Source organism: Anas acuta, chromosome 6 (genome assembly GCF_963932015.1).
Source record: "Anas acuta chromosome 6, bAnaAcu1.1, whole genome shotgun sequence".
In the NCBI taxonomy this organism is placed as follows: Eukaryota; Metazoa; Chordata; class Aves; order Anseriformes; family Anatidae; genus Anas; species Anas acuta.
Genome location: NC_088984.1, coordinates 24,060,262 through 24,087,286, shown reverse-complemented (window position 1 = coordinate 24,087,286; position 27,025 = coordinate 24,060,262). Strand labels below are relative to the sequence as shown.

General features: G+C 34.0%; 1 protein-coding gene across 1 annotated transcript in view; it reads left to right on the top strand.

Annotated features, from left to right (window-relative positions):
- CCDC141 (coiled-coil domain containing 141) overlaps window positions 1-27,025 on the top strand; it is an 82,616-nt gene that overhangs the window by 29,826 nt on the left and 25,765 nt on the right. The window contains 13 exon segments of the mRNA XM_068685835.1: window positions 1,026-1,220; window positions 4,235-4,407; window positions 6,965-7,106; window positions 8,808-8,927; window positions 11,179-11,370; window positions 12,454-12,630; window positions 14,984-15,163; window positions 16,008-16,130; window positions 16,753-16,941; window positions 17,221-17,400; window positions 18,313-18,462; window positions 25,294-25,434; window positions 26,638-26,820. Of these exon segments, the coding sequence (XP_068541936.1) occupies window positions 1,026-1,220; window positions 4,235-4,407; window positions 6,965-7,106; window positions 8,808-8,927; window positions 11,179-11,370; window positions 12,454-12,630; window positions 14,984-15,163; window positions 16,008-16,130; window positions 16,753-16,941; window positions 17,221-17,400; window positions 18,313-18,462; window positions 25,294-25,434; window positions 26,638-26,820 (2,145 nt within the window).

The window sequence follows — 27,025 nt, the reverse complement described above, 5'->3', positions numbered from 1 at the left end:
AGCAAAATCAAATGACTAAAAACCAAAGCAGTAGTTGTAAGACAGGAAAAGGTGAAATTACTCTTAAAGTAAAACTCTTTTCCATTTGAGCTACCTAGTCTGATATGTCTATATGGTTAAGTCATAACCTAAAAAAGATAATGGGACTGAATACTGTAATAGTATTTACCATAGGTTTAGGAAAAAAATAAAAAGTTTGGTGCATGAAGGCTTAACCCCTAAATTTTAGGGATTTAGGGTCAGCACACTAGAAACACAAGTCAGTTCAGTGTGAGTAACTGAAAAAAGAAGTAGGAGTAAACATAAACAATCAGTTCTGATTAGATGCATCCACCTGGTGCAATGTATACAAAGTGTATGTAAACTTGTACTGATTCAACTGAATCCATTTTAAAGCACCTCGGTTTTACAGGACCTACCTCAATTAAGTGTCAGTAATGCTTTTGATTCTATGGCTTGAATTCCAAATTATGGTCTTCCTTTCTAAAGTACCTTTCCTTCTGTCTGTCACTGCCACTAGGAAGGTTCAAGATCAGGTAAGGCTTTGAATGGACTTGTATTTTGTCCATCAGGAAATCAGGGCAAATGTACAACTGATAGTTTTAGGGGTGATACCACAATTCACTGTAAAGGGTAGTCATCTGATTTAATTGATTACCAGACAGTTCTCAGCAAACATTGTCTTAATGGAAGCAGCTGTTACCCAGGCAATATTTTAATTTGTTCTTTGATGAACTGTTGTTTTTAAGGGGATGTTTGTCATAAAAGTTTTTTTATTGTTGTTTTTATGTTGTCCAGGCCATCTTGCCTGTGAAACTCTGTAAAGGAATGTAGGATGCCACCACTGACAGCTGTTACAAAGAAGACATAATTTGCTGAGAATTCATCCTAAAAGAAATAGCTTCAAACAGTGATAAATTTCAGGCTTGTAAACAAAATGTATGCTTTCAAGTATGAATAAGATGTTTGTGTAGGTATATTGTTTTCCTCCTGGTAATTGATTAAAACGGAATTTTTCCTATCAGGAATGGAACTCCACTGTGGAACAATTAGAGGCTGAAGCACTTAAGATTTTGCTTTCGGAGGACTATACAGAAAAAGAACATCTAAACCTCACAAATCAGAAAATCTGTCTGTTGCAAGAAGAAGTGTGCTGCCATATGGAAGAAAGGAAAGCCCTGCTACAAGAGGCCAATAACTTTTTTAATGCTGCTGGCAAGGTTGGTAAAAAGCCAAGCTTGTAATAATGTGATCATAACATTAGTGTACATTTGTGGGATGATAGGTGTGGGATTATGCAAACAGTTTTCTAAACAATTTTGAATGGAGAATTGCTAATCTGATTACCCTTTAATATGATCTCTTTTCTGAAACTTCTATCCAAAATGGCAGATGTATTTTTAAAAAGCATTAAAAATATGTATATATTGAGAAGAACACTCAGTTTCCCAAAAAAGTATTTGGGAAACATAGTTTGCGAAAATCTGAATTTAAAGGTCATTGTCTCTGCTATGATATCATTAAGCTGTATGAAGAGACAGAAGCTGTTATATAATACTCAAACTATTACAGGCTAGTTTGGATACCCGAAATGGTATATATTTACTTGCAGTGTTCTCCACAGGGGCTAATGTATAATCAGACATGAGGAAAATCAAGAACAACATACAATTCCTCATATAGGGCATACCATACAGTACATGCTCTATACATGACAATAAAAAAGCAGTCAGTTAAGACACAGAACTCCCATAATCACAGTGCTAATGATGAGACAAGGCCCACACTTGGGGTCCTTGCTTGATGCTGAGGTCAGCAAGATAATGTGTAGGTAGTAATTTCTATCAAAGATGTCCTCATCTGCAGACAGTGATTCAGGTTTGTGGTGGTTTTACTCAGGTGGGCAGCCAAGCTCCACCACAGCCGCTCTCTCACCCCCCCCTCCACTGACCAGTTGCTCTTGGTATAAGGAAAGTGGTTGTAATCCAGTTTCTAGTGGATGTGTGCTCGTATAATAAAAATCAAAACTCTCTTTAAACGCTAATTTGACACTAGCTTGTACTGTCTTCTAGAAACTCATCAGAGGTGAAAATAAAGTTGCATAAGACAATTTTTCCCCTTTCAAGTACTACTTGAGAAGTCTTGATAACTTCCAGTTTCACCCCAAACTGTTAGAACACCAGTGTTGTTCTAGCATTTAAAATGCTGGGGAGGGGAGGATGGTGCAATGTGTCTGCCAAAAATACAACAAAACTATTTTCTAGTATTAATATGCAACAATTTGTTAAATGAACTCTGATTTAGAGTAGAAGGATTAAGCAAGGAACCCTCTATCAGATTGGTGAGCTCTCTTTTTAAAAACAGTTTGTCAATTTTGTTGCCTTGATTTGGGGCATTAAGCTTTTGAGACATAAGGTGTTTAGCCAGCAGTGCTGGACCAAGTGCATATTACACTGAAGTTACACAAAACAAGGACTTGTGTACCCTTTTTGGAGATACTAGGTGCTTAGAATCTGCTATCTGAAGATATCCCATAGTCCAATTGATTTTTAAGTCCTTCAGAGCCTTGAAAATCTATTGCTACATTTGAAAATTTTCTACTGCAAAGCAGGACCTCAAAATTAATGACCAGACTTAAATTGTGAAAGCTCTTTATTTCTTTTTTACAATAAACCTGTTCTTCATGGGCACATACAGCAAGTAGTATTAGCTATGCATGTTTTTCCAAAACTTTTTAGTTAGAAACTAGTTAGAAAAGTTCCTAATTCAAGGTGGCCAAACACCAAGCGGTCTTCTGTAATTTTTAAGGCATGTTCTTTGTAGATCACTTAATGAAACTTTATAAGCAGATAACTTCCAGGGATAGCTCCAACAAACTTGATATATCTATTATACATGCTGAAAAAAATAACCAACAGCTTGCACTGGTTTTTGTTTTGAGCACCAGGTGGGGCTCTAACCATGTGTCTTTTAACCTATGATATATTCCTTCAGTATTTTTTTATTAAACGACATGTAAACATCACTTAGTATTGAAATTAGTTGTAGACCCTTGAAGTGACAAAGATCTTTTCTTCCAGTAACTATGATCTTTCTTGATCTCATTTACAATACAGAAACAGAGAAGGTTAGAAGGTTAGGTGGAAACAGTGCAAAAACTGTCCTTGATAGTGAATCCCCTTCTAATTTGAACAATGAGCTACATGAATTATAGGTCTGTTGCTTTGAGAGCAAAGGTAGCATCTTTTCATAATACAGGGCTGTGCTTTGTGAATGTACTTGATGAAGACAGGACTAGTTCTTGTGTCTGCTCAGCATGCCGCTGTTCCTGTTATGTGTAAGGGTGAATAAAACTGGATCTGCTACTCCTGTGGTGCACTGAAACTGAATCACTATAGTTCAGAAAAGACACATTTTCTATTTATTCTGAGGGCATATCTGAACCTTTGGACTATTTACATCTAATGAACAAATGAACAAAGTAGTTCAACAAAATTAGTTGTTTTGATGCTACTTTTAAGGTCACTGGAAAGCATAATACTTGCATTGTGTTTATGTTCATAATTTCCAGTGTGCATTTGACCATTTCTATTTTTACTGAAATTACTATTTACTAACTACTAATGGAGTATTTAAATGTTGCCTTCATTCAGCGTTAAAAGGCAGGAGTTGTCACTTCTGTTGTTTGAATGAGAACCTTCTTGCGTTAAAGAAAAATGGAGAACAAGTATAAGAAAACAGAAGTGCATGTCTGCAAAATCAAAGAATGTTTATAATAAAAATAGATTTAATTATAATTTACTTGTTGAATATGTTTGATATATTTAAAACATTAAAATAATAATGGTGAAACTCCTTGGTTGTGCTTCAACAAACCTGCTAACGCTGTCAATTGTATTAATCGTATTAGTGTTGCTATTTTGGTTCTGCTTCAGTATCCAATTTGTTTGACTATTTCTGAAAATTGAATAGTTTTAAATTCAGAGTAATTATGATCTTGCATGCCCATACTTGCATAAACTTTTGTTGAATTATACCTCTTTTCTTCTGTGACCTGCAAAATCAGTATCAGACCCTAAATTAAAATGTTGTTGTTCTGAGAAATGGGGAAACTGAAGAAATGGGCGATGTTAATTGCCCGTTGGTCATCAGTTTATGTAAAAGAATTTATGCTTGCATTTTAAATAGAAATATTGACAACAGTGTTTTTTTTTTTTTTTTTTTTTTTTTACAGGCACTTGATGCACTTGAAGATATTGAGAATTACTTTAGAATCCTTAATTCGGAAGGCTTAAGTCTGCCTATCTTGGCAATGAAGTACGAGGAATTAAAGGAAGAAATTAAAAGCTGCACAGCAAGTACTTTGCAAAAAGGACAAACTTTAGTTAATAAAGCAGATTCTCACAGGTATTCCCTCTATTTTTCATATTTGCTGTGTTTCTCCATATCTACCTGTAGCTTTACTACTGTACTAGTTAACTAAGTGTGGTTCTAAATGACCATTTCAGCCATGCTTACCTTTCATATCTCACTGCTGGCATTAATACAAACCTGTCTATTTAACAAAAATGTTTAGGAACACTACATTCTACTTTCAAGAGTGGTGTCAAATAGGGCATGGTTCAGAAATGGTGGTTTAGTTAACACTTTGGGAAAAAAACATGTAAAAGAAAATGTAAACAGCTGCAAACTCTTCCTGCAGCCCTTTTAGACCTTTTTTTCTGCTTCTAAAGGTATATATATATATATATATATATATATATATATATATATAAATGTCTGCTTGCATCATAAAAATAAGTCCTGTTGTAAGAAAACAAACATAATATGACTTTTCAATGCTTCCTTGCTGTCATTAGACCTCATGTGGAACACTTTACATGCCTAGGTATGGGCAATAGTTAAGGATTACAATCATGGAATAATTTATATTGGCAAGGAACTTTGGAGATCATTTAGTGCAATTTCTTGTTCAAAATGTTCAACTTAGATCAGGTTACTCTGGGCCAGGGTTTGAATATCTCCAAGGACAGACTTCACAGCCTCTTGGGCATCCTGTTTTAGTGCTTATGCCTTTTCCTTATGAAAAGTGTTTTCCTTTTATCTAGCCAAAATTTTCCTTGCTGTAATTTGTGAGCATTGCCTCTTGACCTTTTGCTGTACACCTGTGAAAAGACTCTGATCCTGCCTTTTGTGTAACCCCACTTCCTCATAGATAATGGAAGACAACATTTAGATCACCTCTCTACCTTCTTGTCTTTACTCTACACAGTTTCGTCAGCTTGCCAATGTACATCATGTGCTCCAACCCCCAACCATCTTGGTGGCCTCTGTTGAGTTCAGCTCAGTTCTGCTCCAGGTTGTCTATGTCTTTCTTGTACTGTGGGGACTCAAACTGGCCTCCAGATGCAGCTTCTTAAGCCCTTAATGGAAGGGAGTGACCTGCTGGCTAGGCTCTCCCCAATGCTAGTTTTCAATGCCACAATGATCCTGACTCACAGTCAATTTTTTGTACACGAAGACTAGTTTCTTTTTTTTTGTTGTTTCTTTTTTTTTTTTTTTTTTTTTTTTCCCAGTCCACAGCTTTTGGAGATATCGCAAATATTTCCAGCCAACTCATAAGCCTTCATTGCTTCATTGCTTTATGGCTGAAGCAATGAGTTCTGTCTGCAAATGTGCTAAAGTGTTTATATTGCAGATCAGTAATTTCCCCCAGAAACATTCATGTTTTGAAAGAGGGAAAACAGAGACCTTTGTCATGTATAAACTAGTATGCTGTCCATTAATACTGGCCAGTATTTAGCTCAGTGATTAACCCAATGGGACAACAAGATTTGTATGAACGGGTAAGGCCAAAGGAGGAAGATTTGTACAGGAAACAGGACTCCTATGAAGACTAAATCCTGATACTGTTCTGTTCCCATTATTGTACAGTTCACTGATAGCCTTAACTGCCTTCACAAACTTCCCTTTTCCTACTTCCCTGGGACTGGAAATCCTGACAAATATTGGCAGATGCCATTTGAAGGCAGAGAAATGGGTGAATCTGAAAAAATTATTTTATTCACTGTAATTACTTTTACAAAAAAAGAAAACAAAACACTGTTATTCCATAGGACAGATGTTTATAGTAGCTGGACTGTGTTTTAGGATGGTGCATTGACTTCAGTGGCATAATTGTAAAGCCAAATCACAGTATAAATGAAGACATAAGATTTTATTTCTGTATTATTTTCAAATCTTCTTAAAGCACATTACAACCCTATGCTAAAGTTGGAATTAGATGATCTTCAACGTCCCTTGCAACACAAACCATTCTATGATTCTAAAAGATAATACCAAGTAAGCTAAAACACTGAAAATATTCACATTGCAAGAGGAACGGAAAAGGACAGAATTCCTCCTGATATTAAATGTTATAAATTACATGACAAGCAATTGTTTTGTCATCTTTTCTTCTGTTAAAACATCATCCTTTAAAAAAATGTTGACTTAGAATGTATGAGACATTCATTGTCTACCTAATGTAATGACACTGAAGTACTTGAAAGTCCAAAGAAAACATTCTTTTTTAAAGTAGAAATTATGTTGTATAATTTTGCTCTTTTTATGGCCATTCTGCTTGTGGTCTCAGTCTTTAGATTAACTAAGGTCGTCAGTACTATTTGTAAAATTAAATATTTCTCAGTGGATATGGATATACGACAAGTGAATCTGATTTATGAAACAGGCAATAAATGATTTTTTTTTTGAAATGTCATGTCTGAGTGCTACTTGTTGTCAGTTTTGTTGGCATTCAGGTTAATATTTTTCTTGATTACTTTTCTTGTAAGTGTCACAGCTTAAAGTTCTTGTGAAATTACTTATAAAATAATCATAAATGTTGTTTTGTTTTTTAAGTCATTAAAAGCCTGATTGCTGAGCAAAACTGAGAAATGCTAATAGTTGCACTTTTCCATTTTAGCTCTTGGGTAACAGGAATTCAGAAAATCATAGAGTATGTTCAAAAAAAAGTGGATCAATTACTGAGGCAGTGTCCAGATTATAAAGAACTTACTTTGAAGAAACAACAATGGAGTACCTCACTTGAAGATCATCTAAATATGGTACATCGTAACATGCCTTCTTGTTAATATGTTAGCAATGCACTGCATATCCATAGTTTAACTATGTGAATATTAAGCTTAACTCAAATAACACAAATTACAAATAACACTGATTTGTTAGAGAGCACACAGTTTTAGTTAGAATGCTGAATGTTATCAGAACCAGTGAACCTAAAACTGTTCTGAGAAATGTTTCCATGAGAACATTTTACCAACCATCTTTTAATAAAGCAATGCTTTGCTTAGATAATGAGCTATTATGTAAGTTATTCTTTGGGAAATGAAGTGAATAATTAGTATTGTGACCTGCATACAGGTTTGCTATACTGTTTCTGTCTTCTGTTTCATTGTGCTGCAGATAAAAGTAGAATTATGGCAAAGTTGAGGGTTAATAAGCATGGTGGCTGAACTGCAGTAAATTTTTCAGTTAGGCTGAAGAAGAGTGGATTCTCTTCACTGAAATAATTCCTTTAATTCAATAAGATATGCTTTAAGGAAATCACAGCTTTTTTAAAGTGTTTGAATGTTCTGTAATAGTGTGGACTTTTTAATAATTTGTCAGAGATGAAGTAGACCCATGACTCCTAATTAAGGTTCCATATGTGAATTAAAAACAAATTAAAAAACTTACAATCTTTTAACAAAGTTCATACTAAGGAAATCCCAGAGTGTAGAAAAAAAGAAAAAGAAGTACTCAAACTTGATGACTGAATAATTAAGAATGTAATCTGATATTTCATATTTCTATGATGTTTATAATGAACTACTTTGAATCAAATGGCAAGGCAATTTGCAATACATTGGTCCCATAGCACGTTTTCAACAGAAGAGGCCTTAATAATATTAGAGTACAATGCGAATATTGTTGAGTTTGGTTGAAAGTATATTTGCTGATAGCTCCTCTTGGTATTGTAGCAATGATGTCACTAGCATACCATTGATCTTAAGCTAAAGCTACAATAATGAAGGTAATTTTTACTCAAAAGGTAGACCCTAATATTTACATGGTTTCATTCTGCACAGTTCGTTCTAATAACTTTATTCCCAGTCTTCCATTAGACAACATTTTGGAGATTTAAGTCATAATACATGATCATTCATACAAGGAACAGTGCTCGTTGTTATATTCCTACCAAGCAAAGCATTTCTAATCTTCTGCTAATACAAAGTATCCCAAAGAACATGGTGCTAAATTCAGCTGCCCTGAGATTTACTTCATGTCACATCTTAAAGTGACAATGAAATTGGAAAATGGAGTTGTGTATGTGTATTGAAAAATGAAAATAGGTCTTCTATCTTGGCAGAGAAGCCTTAAATGAACTTTCTGAAAAAAAGAATGTGTAGTCTTTTCATAGAATGGAGCATCACAAAAGTACTTATGCCAATATTACCATACCTAGATATTAATACAGCTGTGCCTTATTGAAATAACAAGCATGGAGTACTTAGCATAAAGGAAAAGCATTTCAGCAAAATGAGAGCAGACAGGAGTTTTTTCTTCAGTTTCTGACTGTACCTGTTAAATGTGCAATAGTAGAAATTTATTCTTTGGTCTTCTCATTTCTTAATTTCTCTGATTATAAAAAGTAAATATTTTAAACAGTGACAGCCAAGTGTTACTTCCTTTTTTTCTCTGCAAAATGATTTATTATACTGTCTACTCGTTTAAATTAACTATATAAATAATGCTTTCAAATAAAGGTATCACAGTTGATTAAAAAAATCACCCCGAAGCTTGCAGTTGCTTTGGAGATTGATTCCTGTTTGTCTGAGTCAGAAAGAATTTTGAATGAACACCTGGAACTGGCTAATCAAATAAAGGTAAAAAAAACAAACAAACAAAAACCCACAATAATGTTAATTAGTCTTAAAGACAAATGCTTACTGTATGTACTTCTAAGTAGGGTGAGGGCCTGAACGTTTTCTTGTATATTCTTGGAAAGAAAATAGGTCTATAGTTCTGTTTAAACACACAGATAACGTTGCAAGTGAGTCCTTGCCCATGTTGTCTCTTCATCTCTTGTTGTTTGTTTCTGTGTCAAGACTCTAATGCTGATAGGATCCAAGTGTCACTACCTCAAGATCCTAGTGTCAGCCCTTGAAAGAACAGCTCCAGATGTATATTCCTGCTCCCTCCTGAGGCACAAAATTTAAATATCGTGTATATAGAGGCACAGTAAACTATTCCTTTGTATTGTGGTGGTTGTGCCAAATAAAGGAGATGAATAAGGAAAAAAAAAAAAGGGGGGGGAGGGAGGGATTTTCCTCCTGAAAAAGTAGTTGCCAGGTAGAGGAACAGCAAAGAGGGCTGTAAAGCTACCATCTGATGTATCCATTGGTCATGTAGGGAATGCAGGCACTACATGAAAGCACTGCAGTACTCAGATCTGTACAAAGATAAGTTTGTTTTCAAGTCACATCTAGGGCCTTACCAGTTCCTCTAGCAATGCTGCAGTATCTAGAAGTGGGTTAAAGCCACTCCACATTTCATTCCCTCTGTGCTCTTGACAAAGGTGCTTTTATTGTGGTTAAGCTGAACAGCATTGCGGTGTATATTTTAGCTGTATCCTATGTTTTAGGAGCTCTTAAAAAACACGTTACTCCTATGGAGGTGTCTTTTGTTTCAGGCAACTTTTCAGTAGATCAGCAAGAGCCCATTTTTGTAGCACATGATGGTATAATAGTTTTTACTGTCTTTGTCAAATTGTTATTTGGAGGTAAGTCTAGGGTATTATCTCTTTTGCAGTGTACTATCTGCCTTGACAGCAGTAACCCATCACCTACCTATTCCTTCTATAGATTGTGATATGCTAGAGTTTGTGCACTTGGCTGAGTGACAGAAACAGATATGCTAAGTGGTTTGAGTTAAATATATAGAAGTAGATAAGCAAATCATTATAGCTATGCAGTGATTCTTATTATCAAGAGGTGAGACAACATTGTTAAAGGATCTTACAAGACAGTGTCTTACAATTTATGAGGTAATAATTCTGTAAAAATCTATTTTAAATAGGTATTGAATATCTTGGTTTCCAAAGTGATTTCCTGTTTCCCAGTTTTCTCATGTTTGACTGAAACCTGTTTACTTTGGCCTAAGCTGGATGTCATTCTTTCTTTATGTTCTTCATACGCAGTTGAGAACAAATGTTTTCTAGAAGTTCTATTTTGGTGTACGATTTCAAGGTAATGTTCAATAAGGGAAAATGTACATGTGCTTTATGTATGGTTAGGTTAGTATGATGCAATGGAAAAAGTTGCAAGTAAAATGAAGCCTTCATTCCTTGAATGAAGCTATGAGTTAAAACAAAGCAGCTGAAAACTATAATCCCAGCTGAACCATGGAAAATATTAGTAATTCCCAGTGTATCTGCATGACCACATACTGTGACTTTCTTCCGGGTTTGAGCAGTTGATGCTGTAACAGATATGACCTACTTTTTTGATCCCAATCTGATTTCAACAGGTTTACCCCATGCAAGAAAATGTAGCTTGGCAGGTAAGGACTAATCTGGAGCAAGGAAACAATTATTGATTCAACAGTGAAATCAGGGGTGGAAGTCAATTAATAAACCAAAGGGCTACAGGGACAGACCTTGAAACAATTACAGCAGTAGACTTCTGAAGACCCAGAGTCACACTCTAGAGTGTGATTAGAGAAAGAGGAAAAAAAAAAAAAAAGGAATGAGTTAGAAACATCTAAGGGGCATTTAGCCATAAGGAATCAGTTCAGATGATTGGGCTGTGTACCATTTATTCAAGGTAGCATATCAATTCTGGATGGCTGTGTTCGCATATTCTTGCACTGTGGTTTACTTGATCTGAATATGGAGATTCCTATTTTTTGTCCATTTAAAATGGCTATTTTGATAACTAAATGGATAATTTTTAGGTTTAAAATGTTGCAGGAAAGAAATGGTGTATTTCAGCACACAATGGACGTTACGAGCTCTTCAACTAAGTAATTGAATTATACAGAATAAAGTAATACTACTGAGAATTACAAATGTGTTATCAATATTCACAAGTTCATTGTGGTCATTATACATTTTGTTCTGTGTTTATGCCCTAAAAGGAAGCTTCACATGAACTGGAAGCAGCTAATGGAATCATCAAAGATATGGAAGAGTTTGAACCCAAGCAAATGGCAGCTTTTTCTAGCAAAACTGACTTTCTGAATGAAGAACTGAAAAAAATTGAAAGAAATATTAATTCAAAACTGGAAATCCTAACAACTTATGTGAACTTTTTAAAGTCAACAGTGGAGGTACAGATTTTTTACCTATTCTCTGACTAAGCAGTGCAAAAATCTTAGAAGGGAAAATATGTTTTAATTAGCTAAGACAAGTATCCTGTATACCATGAGATCCTCTATGAGAAGTATGCCTTGGAAGCTCCAAAAGTCTTGGTAAGCTTCTTTCTGCATTAAAGGAGAGCTGTTCCATCAGGGCAAACAGCCCTGATCATTGAACTTGCATCACCATAATGATTAGCCTACGTACAGATTTTCTACTGATCTATATCACCATAATAAGAAGTAATATCACTGGATTTTTGCTTTTCTCTTGTGTGTGTGTTCTCTCTTGTTCTCTCATTCTACATATAATAAAAATGCTTACATGTATGTACTCTGGCTTATAAATTTACCGGTTTTGTTTCATATATTTAAAAAAATATTTCTCATAACATATTTCTGCAATATGTTGATATGGATATTTATCACAGTCTTGCACTTCCACTGAAGGACTGATATTTCTGAATGGACTTAAAAATGAAATATAAACTAGTTCTAGCTGAGACCATAATCCATTAATACCATTAAAATTTTATCTGTGCTAATGATGCCCAGCGAAATTATATTTCATTTTGATGTAATGTTTGTTTTAATATTTTACAGCACTGTTGTTGTTCTTTTATATCTATAAAGAAATTGATGATGGAATGGAACCTATCAGATAAAATTAGGCATAAGATTTATTTGGTACCTTGCGTTTAAAAAAAGTCAAAAAATGGGATCACATCTACTTCTGATTCTTTCTAATACCATTTACTTGATATTAAACAGATCTGTGAAAATAATTGCATGGGTATCATGTTATAAAATATTTATGTAATGATATGTGACAAATTGAATGAATTACTGTTCTCTGCTTGCCATCTACTGGTATACAGGTTATTTGAAACATTGTTTATTGTTTAGTGTTTGTATAGGTCTTAGGGAGGAAGATAGATTTAAAAACCTGTAAAAGATTCAGTATAACATTAATTTTACCTTCAATTTTATAATGTCTATATACCTTCTGATTATAGCTATTGATTTTTTTTAATGTTTATTTTATATCTTTCATAGGTGAATGACCATATTCAAAATCTGAAGGATTTTTTTCAAACAGAACCACTACAAACAAGCAGAGAGGTTGAAAATAGAAGTGCAATAGAGTCAGCTAATACCAAGTGGCAAAAGACTATAAAGATGATTTTTTCCACTGAAAATTTGGGTCACAATTTCCTTAATTTAGCAAGTATGGTGAGTTTTTTTTTCATGGAGTTATCACTTTTCTCAAGGAACAAACTGAAATGATGACAGATAGGTGTAGTGGTTCTGCTACCCTTCATCAAAGAACTTGTCGAAGGCAAAGTGTATTTGTTCTTTGTTTCAGTAAGGAGAGTAGGGAGTTAAGAAGATAAAATGACTGTGATGTTTCTATGGAATCACAGTTAAAACAGAATAATTCTGTAAATTTCGCATTCCTAGTTCATGAGAAATTTTTCAGAATGAGAAACTTAATATCCATACTTTCACAGTATGGAGTTGTTAAAAAAAAAAAAAAAAAAAAAACACTTTGATTTGAAAATGTCAAAATGTTTACAAAATCAAAGTGAGGTAAAGTTTTAACCTGAAATAAGGTGATCAAACATTTTATACCACCATTTATACACAAGTATGTATAATATATGGCATGACTTTGCAGGTAGAACTTATCTCCCAAAGTTCTGAAGTATAAATTTCTCTTGCTCTGCACAGAATTGTTAGCTGTATCATGGTATTATTCACTGTTCTTTTGCATTTGTGAAGTGCCCTTTGCAGGCTTGGTACTTACAGAAAGGGCAAAAATGTGGAGATGTAGACCAGGAAGCCAAGTTGTAAGTCTGAATAAGCCAATCCTATGGAGTTTAGGCAACAAAGGTTATACAGCTAGCAATGCTATTTGTTTTGATGCTGAAAACCTGAAATTTCACTGAAATCAGAGCCTGCAAATTTTTTGTAATGGAAATTTGCCTTTTGTTATTATTAGCTGCACTGTACAAAATCTGTATAGATAAACGACCCCTGTGTAGAAATTCTGCAGCAAATGGTCAAATGCATGGGTTAATTGAGCATCCTATCCTGGTTGATGTGTAGGAAAGCTCATATTAAAAGTGTAAAAATCAAAGGAAGAATTCTGGAGGTTTTCATCAAGAAAATCTGCTGTGTGCCTTTTCGCTAGCAGGAGAGAATTGGCTTCTTGTTTTCTGTGTAAATTATCATAATCTGATAAACTGTAATGAGTATTTGATGTTTGCCTGTGATGAGGTTTAATCCTAATTCTGTGGCTGATGGTTTGTGACTTCTCCAGTACCTGTCCTTAAAGGGAGTAATTCTGCTATATATTTGTAAGATATGAAAGTGTGAGTGCTAATGGCATTATAACTAATATAAAAAAAAAAAAACTTGATTGGCAATGAAGTAATCCTTAATAAGTGACCCTGTACATACACATAAATATAATCCATGGACATATCAATTTTGCTCATATTGGAAAGAAGCATATATGTAAGTGCAGGATTTGGTTTATTTTACTTCCACTGAGAGTTATTCTTTACCAATGTAGTGTATGAAGTTCTAAGAAAATGGATGCTAGAGCTGCTTCCTTATAGATAATCTTTCCTGGTGTTACATTCTTTCTTGGGCTCAGCTGGATTGCCTGGGCATCCTTATCTAATTTTCCAACACCTCTTCATGATTGATTGGTTGAGATTTGCATACAATCATTCCCTAAACCATGCCTCCTGAACTGATTTCAGTTAATGTGGATAGCTTAGATACCCAGCTGTTATTTCTGTTTTCATTGGAGACATTAGAGAGCAATTACAATGAGCTGAGAGGGTGAGAAGGGGGAGATGGTCATGATAACATACAGGAGCAAGTAAGATGAGCTGGAAAAACCTACTCAGGGAAGGTATTCAGGCAGTTAGTGTGGGCTAAAGTGTGTGCTGTCACAACTGGATACAGGCAGGCATAGATAGTGTAAAGTCAAGCTGAATATGTCTCAATGTGCCACTTAAAATCTAAATGTGTATTCGGATGTTTTCTCTCTAAAGACCTTGAAGTGTGTTACCACCACAGAAAATACTGCTACTCTCTTCTCATGACACTCTTAGGTTGTAGATTTAAGTGTCTGGAAGGATACAGATCATGCTAGTAATCTACAAACGCTTTTCTTAAAAGAGAAACTCTGAAATGAGAAAAGCAGAAAGGGCATTACTAGATTTCCTACAGTGTTTCTGATATATGCTGTGCTAAAAAGAGGAAAACTCACCAATATTCAAATGCTGAACATGTTATCTCTCCCATGCTCCAGCGCTGCTTTGGTTATCAGCACAGAGTGGTCTGTTCTTCATACCCTTCACTTTCCAGCTGCTACTCCCCAGAAGTAGGTTTTTGGGTAGTTCTGTGTATTCAGAAATTATTTAAAGACACCTGGAGCATCAGAAATTTTCAATGAAAGTATTCTAGAATAATTGCTTTTTATTAAGTTCTGTTGGGACTTTAATGATTTTTTATTGTATTTTTTTGTTTAATTCAAATGTGGGAAAATGTGTGTTTATTTATTTTCCAGGCAAATGAGAGCTTAATATTGAAAGCAGAAAATAGTGTACAAGTAACAGAAGATACCATTATTAATCTGAGTAAAGGAAAGAAAGAGCTGACCGATCTTTGGGCAGTCTGGAATTTTAAAATTAATCAAGTAAAACCTATCAAGCAACAGTGCTTGATATTTGAAGAACAACTAACTAAGGTAAGTAAAAAAGCAAGAAAACAATGAGACAAGCATTTCTAGATTGTTACTGGTTTGTCTGTGACTCTCTCATCAACTGTTATAGGTATCATTTAAGAAAGAGAAATCATCAGTAAGATAATTCTCCATAGTCTATTCCACCACTCAGTCATTGAAGCACGAACAGTTTTTGATTTTTTTTTGCCTTTATTCAAATACATACAAGTACTCATTTCAAATTTTCAGTTTTAGTCAGTTTTCTGTACTATAGCAAAAGTGCTTTTTTATATGTTTTTCCTTTTTTTTTGTAGCAACATCTTGTTCTAATTTAAGTTACCAAATTAATCTGTGTCCTATTAGTTACTGAAGTCAAGTCCAACAACCTCTATGGCAGATGTGCAGTGTGCAGTGTTCCTTAAAAGCGATGCTAGCTGTGTTAGTAGCAGAACCAGAGGTTTATGGGCACTGTGTCCAGTGTGACTTAACACTAAACCACCACAACCACCACCACATCATCTGTTTTCACAAAGAATGCACTGTGTGCATGGGTCCTCCCATCTCAGTGTGTGAATCATTTTTGTGCACTATCGAGATCTCTTGTCACCCTTTTCAAAGTCAGAGGGTTTGAGGCAGAGGTTTATAGCTGGGGAAAAAAAAAAAGTTAGACTACATTAAAAATACAACAATCAACTTCAGAATATCCTCCTCATTATCCCCCCCCCCCTTTTCCTCCTAAACTGTTTAAGGAAATTTACTGACAGCTTTTATATCTGGCTTGGGAAAGGTTCTTGTTACAAATTTAGATTTGGGTTTAACTATTTTTTTATTTACTAAAGAAATACTGAAATGTCTGATTATCTTTTAGACTACTCATGGGCTAAAGATTCTTCAAGAGGCTCTTAGGCTTATATCAACAATTGATCTTGGAAGTGACCTTTGTATTGGCTTAGAACTGCAAAAGCTTAACAAAATGAAACCACAGTTTCAGGTGAGAAACTGGAATAGTGGAGTGTATGGTGGGTCAAAACCTTTTCTTTCTTTTTTTTTTTTTTTTTTTTAAATCTTGAGTAAATAATAACTGACATTGCTTTTAGACAGTGCCTGGGGTCTGTTCTACACTGTATATTGATTTTCCAGAAGGGAGGTTTTGTCTGTGTTGATGAGATAAGGGAGAAGATGTTTTACCTTCAGCATCCACAGAATATCTTGTGGAATGCTAACTGTGTATTGAAGTGACGCACAGGCATTGTAGGTGAGGAGAGTACAAGGAGATCATCAGCTTTACTCTTTGGAGTCAGAGATGGTCAGAGGCTGAGGTATATCATACTGAGTGTCCTGCATCCTCTGAATACTGTTACTAAGTTTTAGCAAGTAGGACAGTCTCTTGTTCCCCTAAGCATCAGAGCTTGACACTATTGTTTTGATTAAGGACTGTTTCTGGGTAATAGTTGATAATTCAACCTAGCAAAAGAGTAAAGAATATGGAGAGTGTTTTAAAGAGGCATTTATTTTTCCCTAAGATCATTTACTTTTCATAGGTTGTTTTATTTCATAAAATGTAAGGGAAATCGTGGAAACATATTTCTGTAATTTCTGCTCCTTTTTTCTAGCAACTGAATGCTGAAATGGAGTACATGATAAAAGTATTAGAATCGCCAAGTCAGAAAGGATTTCCTGTGAAAGAGAATTCTGAGAGAATGAGTGAGCTTATACATCTATATCAAATGGTAAAGAACACGATGACAGAATATGATGAAATTTTCAACAAAACAGTTAAATTCCATCATGTTAAAAAAGAAGTGAGTATAATCTTTTAAAATTCATCTTCCTTTTGTAGCCAGCCTCTTTTTTTATGTTGGTGTCTGTCATCTTTCCTTTTTCACCCAAATAAACAACATTCCCCTGCCTGGTGATCAGAAATTTTGGATCTAAAACTGCATGAGATTTGGAGAATTTAAAATAAAAATCTGAAATTTAATTACTCAAAATTTAGGTTAACAAGTTATGAATATGAAAGGAATAGTAAGCTTCCGCTCACATTCAAAACACACGCTGATTTTCAGTTTAATATATTGTAGCTGGAATGTCTATCAAAATCAGGAGAACTGGATATTCCTGAAATAACTGAGGGTCCTGAAGATGTGCACCATGCTAAAGCCTACCTTTTGAATGCTCAGAAGAAACATGCGCATATCAGACAGCTTTATAACCTGTTTATTACCCGGGGAGTGGATATCTTGTCTGCAGTGCAGCAAACTGTGAGTAAAATTTGAAGATTTATGCTTTTAGAGTTTGCTGATATACAGCCAACAAATTAAACAAAACATCTCGGAATTATATTTATTCTTCATTAGTTACTCTCACATTATAAACTGGTTTTGCTAAGAAGAAAAAAAAATGGCATTTTTCAAACCTTGTTTTAATTTTTTAATGATCTAATGAACAGATCTTACATTGGAAAGCCTCAAAATAGGTTTGAGATCAGGAGGAAATTTTAAAAATATAAGCATCGGGGCAGGGAGAGAGAAAGCACGACTTTCTGTTCTCTAGTAATTTTTGTGCAGGTCAAGGCCCTGTTGGTTGTTTCTTGAATGCCACACCTATGTATGAGACTCCTGATACTTTTTAAAGGTTATTTTGCATATTTATTCTCCTATAAGCAAAGGATAACAAAAGAACAAAAAGGAAATATAATGCATTACCTTATTAGTGGATTCCAGACTTGCTTGTATTGTGAAATGGATATAATTTAGAAAGGAGTTATATATTTAGGGCAGGATCGTCATTGCTCTGTATTCATTTACTATGCAGAAAACAAGACATTCCCTTCTGACCTGCTTAGGTTATCCATATTGCCAGCCTGTTCTTCATGCTCCATGGCCTGGTTGGCAGCAGAAATGAGCTAACATCCAAATGATAAAGACTTAGAGTATTCTCATTTCTCTCGGCTCAGAGAAGATACCATATGTGAGTTGTGATTTCGTTTCCTGGAAATAACCCCCCAGAATACCAGTGAATGAAATGTCTGTGTACTTGCTTTTGTTACAGGGGAGATATAATAGTTTAACCTAACCCATTGTTACTATTTATGCATGCTTTGCCTCAAAACAATTTCCATTTTAGATTGATTGAATTAGTGTATGCCCTGAATTTCATTTGTTCTTTTTCAGAATTGCTTGAATGTTTCTGTAAAGAATCTGAAGCAAGAACTTGCTAGACTTGAGTGCGACAGCATTAACTGGAGTTCCAAAGCAGATAAATATGAGGAAGAACTGTCACAGCATTTCCAATACTGTACCAATCAAGAGGAGATAAATGAGGTAAATGATATAAATACACATTAAAAAGGCTATTGTATTCTATATGTATATATTACATATATATACATTACTGTTTACTGTTACAGGCTCTGTCAGCTTCATCTGAAATGTAAGGATCTTCAGATGTCTTCCTTCTAAAGTTTGAAACAAAAGTAGAATTTACATCTCTTGCAGTTGTTAAGGCTGTTTCTTGTACTATTAAGAAGTTTCAGTCTTTTAATGAGTTCACAATAATTTACTGCTTGACGTTTTGTCAGAAATCCAAGATATGATGCTCAGAAAAATTGTTAGAGGAGAAATTTCCATGACATAATATTTTTTTATTATTTATTTATTATTTATAGAACATAGAACATAGAATAAATTTACAGAATTTATTATTGTAGAACATAGATTAGGAAAAAATGCTTAGTTAATATGATCATTAATTTAACATCTTAGTAGGCCAAATATAAATCCACTCACAATTTAGCAAGTAAAATGTAAAGACATTTATCTGCAAAAATCAGTTCAGGAGAAATATCCTATAGAATGAATCTTCCTAAAGTGATCTATTAAAATGAGAGGTTGAAGGCATTAGCAACTGCACTTGATGTTCTGTAGATGGCACGTCTGGGCGTCCAAAAAGTACAGAAACTCTTATCTGGAGATTCTTACCTGGAAAGATTTCATAGAATCATTTCATAGAATCATAGAATTATTCAGGTTGGAAAAGACCTCTAAGGTCATCTAGTCCAACTTTTAACGTCGTGCTGAAGTCCACCACTGAATTTCACACTAATGTTCCCAGAAGTGTGAAACATATGTAGAAGATACACAGGAGGTGGTGTTTTTTGGAAACAAAGGCATTGAAAGTTGTTTTTTCTTACTTTATCTTTCAGCAAGTAAATCCATACCTGAATAAAGCAAGACTATATTTTCTCAGAATCACCAACAATGAGGTGACTGAGATTTCTATCCCAATTATTTTAGTGAGAAAAATGTTTTTATTTTCTTTTACAAGACATTTGTTTGTGAAAAAAATGTAAAAGGTGAGAGAACATATGCAACGATATATATATTATACGATTACGTATCGATTAAATATATATATTTAATCTCAGTGGCTGTTCTACTCCATTGTCAGTTATAATCTGAATGTGTTGCACCCTGTGATGATCTGTGCCTCAGTCTCCTGTGATGTAAATTCTTGGGTGATGGTATAAGGTGAATGTCAGGTGATAAAGTAGAAGCACTCAGGCTGAGGAGCCATGCTGTAGAAATGAATGAAAACATGAATTACCTAAAAAATAGGTCCCATTATGCTTTGCAGTGACAGAGCAGATTGAGAATATTTGAAATTTGAATTTAACTATTCTCATTTTGTTGTTGTTGTTGTTTTTTGCTGAAAACACGTTTTCACGTTTTTTTGCTTCAATTTGTTGAAGATAAAGATAAATGTTTGCTCAGCAGCCCGTGTGTAAGACTGGCTATATTTGGACAGAAACTTGCATTAAATGGTTCTTGCCTCTTTCCTTAGTTTCTTGGGTTTCTTGGGTGAGTGCAGAATGTGATTCCTTTCTAAGAATTATTATTCTTCTATTTTCATTGCTCATTCTACTTTTTACTGAAAGCAGGATGTAGAAGAAAAAACCAATCATCTCTTTCAAATTTAAATGAAGAGCGTGTCAATTACACTTCTTACTTACCACGTCCTATATTATAAAATATGATGAGTGTCAAAACTTTTCGTAGTTGATGGAAACCCACTGCAAAATAATTGTATAGTATATTTTTAATTACAATATTAATTATATATTTTAGATTTTAAGTTGGGAATGCCATCGTGGCTGTATAGGTTAATACATGTTACATCCAGACCTACATGAATGTTGAGTGTAATCTAACAGAAATACAACTTGCCCTGTGAATATCTTTTTATTTAATTATATTCCATTTCTACTGAAAGTTAGCATAGAAGATATTTCCTAAACAAAGCTAAGCTAGTATACCTGTATATACTTTAATCTGCTGCTATTATGCTTCATTTTTCATTAATTATTTATAACTAAGTCTGTTTAGAGATAAAGAGCAAAGACATTGCAACAAACTAAAAGTTATGCGTATTCACTTAATTTATATTGTTAATTTTAACATCAGAAGTTAGCCTGAATATTGCTAGTATCTGATAGAATTATTTAAAATAATTATTTCTTTACCCTCTACTACATCGAAGAAAATAAATATTTCATTTTATGTGCCAGCAGCAAGCAGCAGCTGCTCATAGCTGTCACAGAGTAAACAGACAGCCAGATAACTTAGTTGTGATTTACCAGTATACAGAAACTTTAAAATTGACAGAAAATATTTAAAATTGTGATGTAAATATATAAATTCACATACATTTAATGTGTTGAATTTCAGTACATCCAAATAAGACATTTGGTGATTGGGACTCACCGGTGTTTGAAAATACCATACTTAAGTCAGACTACTTTACTAGCTCTGTGTGTTTGTAACATATTAGTACTTTTATGAGAAACACAGAAACAAAAAAAAATATAGCACAGGATATATAGAGTTGATTTAAAAAAAGTCTAGGAGGACAGAACAGTAAAATGTACATCTTTTGTGTGCTTTTGCTAACTTAAAGAAAATTTACAAAGGCCAAAAATGGATTTATGCCTTCTACATCCTGGTAAATATAAAGAAAGCTCGTATCACCTTTGAGATCTGCATTTGTAAATTTGGGCTTCCTGCTTCACTAACTAGCTTGAGTAGCAGCCTCTGAAGAGCCACAACTCTACACAACATTACATAGCAATCATTGGTGAAAAAGATGAATCAAGCATGTAGTTTAATACTGCATTGAATCTGCTAATAAGATTAACAGTTTCTTATAACCCTTTTATAACATCTTATAACCTTTTAATACCGTAACCCTCAAACTTCAAAACCCTTTTCACAAAAAACATTTATGTGTGGCTGCACAAAACTTGTAACAGAAGAGTGACAGATCCTGAAATAGGTTCTCTGCTCTCCCCAGCCATCTCAATTTTTTCCTTTCCACTTCTTTATAAACTTATGGAAAGGTATGACTGAAGATATGAATTTTAACCATGGAGAGTAATAAGCTATCTTAGTTCATTAGGCAGTAGGAGCTGATATTTCTTAGCGTAGTTCACCACTTGTAATTTATAAATGCTTGTGGTCCCAGAATTAAATAGACATTAATTAGACTTAATTAGACTTGAACAGCACTTTTTTTCTTACTTTCCACCTCCTGGCTGGCTTTACTTCAGCCTGTTAATCTTTGCCGTGTTGAAAATCTGTTTTTAGCAACTTACTTTCATGGGCTATTTTGATTCCTAGTGCTATTAAAAGTTCTGTGTGTAAATAAAAAGGGAAGAATAACTGGTTAATGACACTGAAATACCTTCTGGAAAGACTTACACAGAAATCAAAATGTTTTAGTGGAATTTTACTATTAACGAAAATGAAAACATTTAAAGCAGTTTTATAGCTTGCTTTTTCATTTATTTCATGATCGTGTGATAAATCTTAGCAATTGGCATCTAAACCCCTCTCCACCCGTGTTAGTCCAACTATAGTTAGGAACAGCTGCTGGATTAATGACTATGACACAATGGAGAAGTCACAAAGTTCCATTAAACTTGGCTGAAGTCACTGAAGCATATTAGTATGTATATAGACTTAAGTTATTCTCATTGTATTTTTCAGGAAATAGTGAAAAATTAAGATATGATCAGGTTTCTGTTTTCTAAAAATTGAGCTATATCGCCTTGGTACAGTTGCCACTGTTAACAGGCGTTAGGTACATGCACTCAGAGGATAATATACAAGTCTGAGCTGAAACTGGTTTTCCACTGAGGCTAAAAGAGAAAAGTGACAGCAGCTGCAGACCTTTGACACATGAGCTATCATATCTGAAACAAGGCGATCTGATTTCACATACTTCTTTGAGGAGAGCTTCTGTCCTTATAACCAGTCGCTAGCTTATGTATGTGCTTAAGCCAGTGAATAATCTAAAATAAACTCTCACTCATCTCTTGTTTTCCTCAAAATTAAATCAGCAAATAAGGCATTTGTGCTCTGAATACAAAATACTGTTCTATAGAGGTGGTTTTATTAACAGATTACTGTTAGGTAGATTTTATTATTCTGCATACTTAGGTGGGATAAAGAGTTTAAACGAATTGGAGACCACAGTGTAGGTGATAGAATTCCCTTCCTTTCCATTACACTGAGTGAATACCATCTGTCTGTTCAGTGCTGAAATAATGTGAGAGAATCCCACTAGATGAAATGAAAATGAAAAGAATATCCCTTGATGGATTAACATTAGTATGTAATGATAATGATGAATTGCTAGCTCTCCCAATAACAGCAACTGCAAAATGAGCATTCATTACTCTCTGGAGGGGGGGAAAAGGAGGGTAGGGGAAGAGAGATCTTTATATTGTGCTTCAAATATTTTAACTAAATATCAAATTGTGGGTGTCACCTAAACTTTTTAACATTAATCAAGTAAGTGAAGTTATTTTAATTAATTTTTATCTGGAAGAAAAAATCCTAAAGTAATAGAACTGCTGCATTTCTTTTATATTGGTTCCTTTGGATAAATACCACTTTACAGAGTTTATTCTACGTTCTTCTAAATGCAAAAGATTGTCAATCTGAAAGAAGTGAAAATCTCAAAAAACAAACAAAAACAAACAAAAAAACGAAAAACAACTTTCAGTCCTTTTTATATTCTTCCATTTCAAATGCTATAAATTAACACTTCCAAATTTTTTGTAATTATGGAATTGAAAAGTAATTAAAATAGTACCTTTTCTAAGGTATCAGCACCATATTTTAAGCAGGTATGTTTTTTTTTGCTGTTTGTTTTGTCTGGTTCTTTTCCTTGTTCATTAAAGGCATTTAAAAATAACTGTAATATATAAAAATGTGTTTTACAGATGTAAATGAAATTAAAATTATATAACTTCTAAAGAAAAATAATTCTGAAAAAAAACTTTTATACTTAAAGATATGTATGTATAGTGCTATAAAGATATTTTACCTGAGTTGTATAGTGCTATAAAGATATTTTACCTGAGTATGTTTGATATCGTTCTTTGTAGATCATTACTAATACATAGAATAAGATATGGTTGTATGGTTTATTAAGTGTATCTGGTGTACACACCCATACAATGACAATTAAGCAAACAGATACTTAGAGTTTGGAGAAAAAAAAAAAAGGAAATAAAAGGAAATGCAAATATGCTGTGTGTTATGGTAAAGAAATAGAGTTAAAGCTCCCATGGTAAAGAATACTGTCTTTACAAGTACTGATCATGTATAACCCTTCTTTTTGGTGTGTTTTAAAATAATCCTGGTAAATTGTCTAGCAAAGAAAGTGTAGTTTCCTAGAACTTCATCAGTATTATTTCTATCAATCTGAATTTTTAAAATATTTCATAGATTGAATAAAATATAGCCAAATTCCATCTAAGTAACAGAAAAGTTCTTCAGAAAAAATAGCAGAACTATATGTAATATTCATTATCTCATAGACTTATAGAATGGTTTGGGTTGGAAGGGACCTTAAAGATCATTTAATTCCAACCCCCCTGCCATGGGCAAGGATAGCTCCCACTAGATCAGGTTACTCAAAACCCCATCCAACCTGGTCTTCAACACTCCTAGGGGTGGGGCATCCACAGTTTCTCTGAGGAAGTCTCAGCTGATAGGTCCCCCTGAAAAGTCTAGAAAGGCACTAGTAGTTCATTATCAGAGCTACTAGTTCATAATTTATATGATTACAGTAATCATTTCCCCTTATGTTGAATTTGCTTTACCAAGCCAGTGCTAACTGGTAAAAATACTGTCACAGTACCATGTTTATGTAGTGGTAATAGATTTTATTTGGGTGTCTGTTAGGTGGAGTCACTCTGCTACCATACGGAACAGTTACTTAAAATGTAGGTGCTCATATAATCTACATCCTGATTCTGCAAAGAACCAGATTCATCTTTGTATGCTGTGAATAATTGTGCTGAAATGTTTGGACATTGTAAAATTGAGCACCTGTGTAACCTCTTCAGAAGCAAGGTTTCCAGTCTTATTCATTGCTAATAACTGTTATTTATTTCCATCTTATTTCCCCACAAATTTTATTACGTATTTGTCCATAGTTGCTGTAGTATAAGGATTATAGAATCACTGAACAATTTATTTTGGGAGAGACTTCATCTAGTCTTTAAATAAATCCTAATAAATATATCAACTTTTCTGACTACTGAATATTAGTTCCCAGTATAGTGATAAATTCCTATTTGGGGAAAAAGAAAAAAAAAAAAAAAAGACATAAATGAAATATTGTACTGCAGGAGAAAGATACTATTTGTAAATACAAATATACTTGCCCAAACCCAGTAAAATGATATTTTTCTGCAAACTAAATGTGTGTATACATTTACACAGCTACCATTTCCACCAAATGTACTACTGTTTGTATAAGTCACCTGTCTGTAGTTGAAGTCATTGAAAGCTCTAGAACAGGATTGTCTGAGCAAGGATCTCAACCTTTGAGTCAAACCTTTTTAACTCAGTCTGGAAACAATACTCAGTAGTCAGACTGCAAAAATTTTGATGTAGCAAGATTGAGTTTCCACTACTAGAAAAAAAATCTGAGGAAATAAGGATGTTTTATGAGATGGCACAGTGTTAATAATTTCTGTATTAAATTCTCAGTGTTCAGATTGTGGACAAGAAGCTCATGGAAAAAATACATGGAAGTGTGCTGATTTCTTTTTTTACTGACAAATATGCTTACTTTTTCAGCTCAGAGAATCATTTAAGGATCTCAAAAAGAAATTCAACAATTTGAAGTTTAACTATACCAAGAAAACTGAAAAAGCTCGAAATTTGAAATCCCTTAAAATACATATTCAGCAAGTTGATACATATGCTGATAAAATACAGGTAATACTAGAAATATCAGTCTTGATAAAGGCTTGACTGGTTGAATTGAAATGGCCTGTGCTTTGCAGTAAGAGATAACACAAAATGTATTGAGTTTCCCTTTCACTGTTTGGTATCATCCCCCTGTCTCAGTCACTGACATATTTCATTGTTCTGTTTCTTTAATTCTTCAGTATAATGATCTCATCCCAATTGCTAACTTCCTAAAGTTCAGTCCTTTTAAATCCTGTTTATCCTGTTGTTTTTTTCTGCATAGCTTTTTATTCTTCCTGCCTCTGTTCCATCACAGTGTGTGACCTCGTTTTCTTTCTCCTTAAAATAAATAAACAAATCATACATCCTATCAAAATTCTGAACAAATTAGCACATTCCCTTTTGTATCCGTTTTCCTTTCTCATTTCATCATGTAAACTTTCAGAGCCCTTCTCTGAATCCATTGCCTAGAGTTGATCATGCTTATGGCACCTAAGAGCCCTTCTCACTGGAAACTCCTCTTCCAAATCCTCCAGTGACCATTTTAGTAACCAAATTATCCTTTTAGTATCCGGAGCTAGCACTGCCAGTGTCCTCCTTCATAGTTTTTCTCAAGGTTTCAGTAGCTTCTATGATTCTATTCTTGCTATTTATTTTGTTATTACTTTTAAAAACTTTTCTTTCTCCTTTCTTGGTGATTTTATCTACAAATGTAAATTCAGATCACAGAATCAGTGGGGTTGAAATGGACTTCTGGAGATCATTTAGTCCAAACTCCTTGGACAGAACAGGATCAACCACAGCACATTGCTCTGTATAATGTCCAATATCAGATTCTTGTGCAATATGCTAATATTGTGGGGCAAAAAATGACTTGGTTTAAATTGACTTGTATTCAGTTGAAGTAAGTCTGAAGGATTCGTAATATTTTATTTTTTTTTACTTTGCAAATTCAGTCAGTGTTATTTTATTCAAGATCCCATGTTTTATTACCAGAGATATTTGTCTATAAACTGAAAATTTAATTCAATTCCATATTTAACAAATAATTATATTGATTTCAATCACATTGTAGATTTGCTTTGCTTTTGGAAATGCACATTATACTTGTCATTTTAAAACTTGGAAAGAGAATTAGATTTGTATATTTTTCGTACTCTTTTAACTTCTTATTTCTAAAAATAGAAATATTTTTTTTGTGGTGTTTAACATTGCTACATCTTTAAACAGGTTCTTAAAAAGAAGATGGATAATTTAGAGAAGAAATTCATTGACTCTGCAGGAAATGATGGTAGAGTCCTCTTGGGGTCAATTAGTGAGTTACAAAAACAGCTGAGTGACTTTGGCAGAGTTGTGGAGGATTACAGTCAAAATCTGAATCTCATGGAAAAACTGCAACAGATAATGGAAGAGGTACTAGTAAACGTGACATCCTCACTATGGCTGTAATAGCGATCCAGGACTGGGGTAAATAAGTACTTATAAATACAGGTAGAATTTGTGACTTCCAAAGGTTTGGAAAGTTCCAAGGTATTGCTAAAAATCTAGATTTTCTTTTTTTTTTTTTTGTAACTTTGTAGAGAAAAAAGGAAAAACATGCAACTTGACTATATTCTTG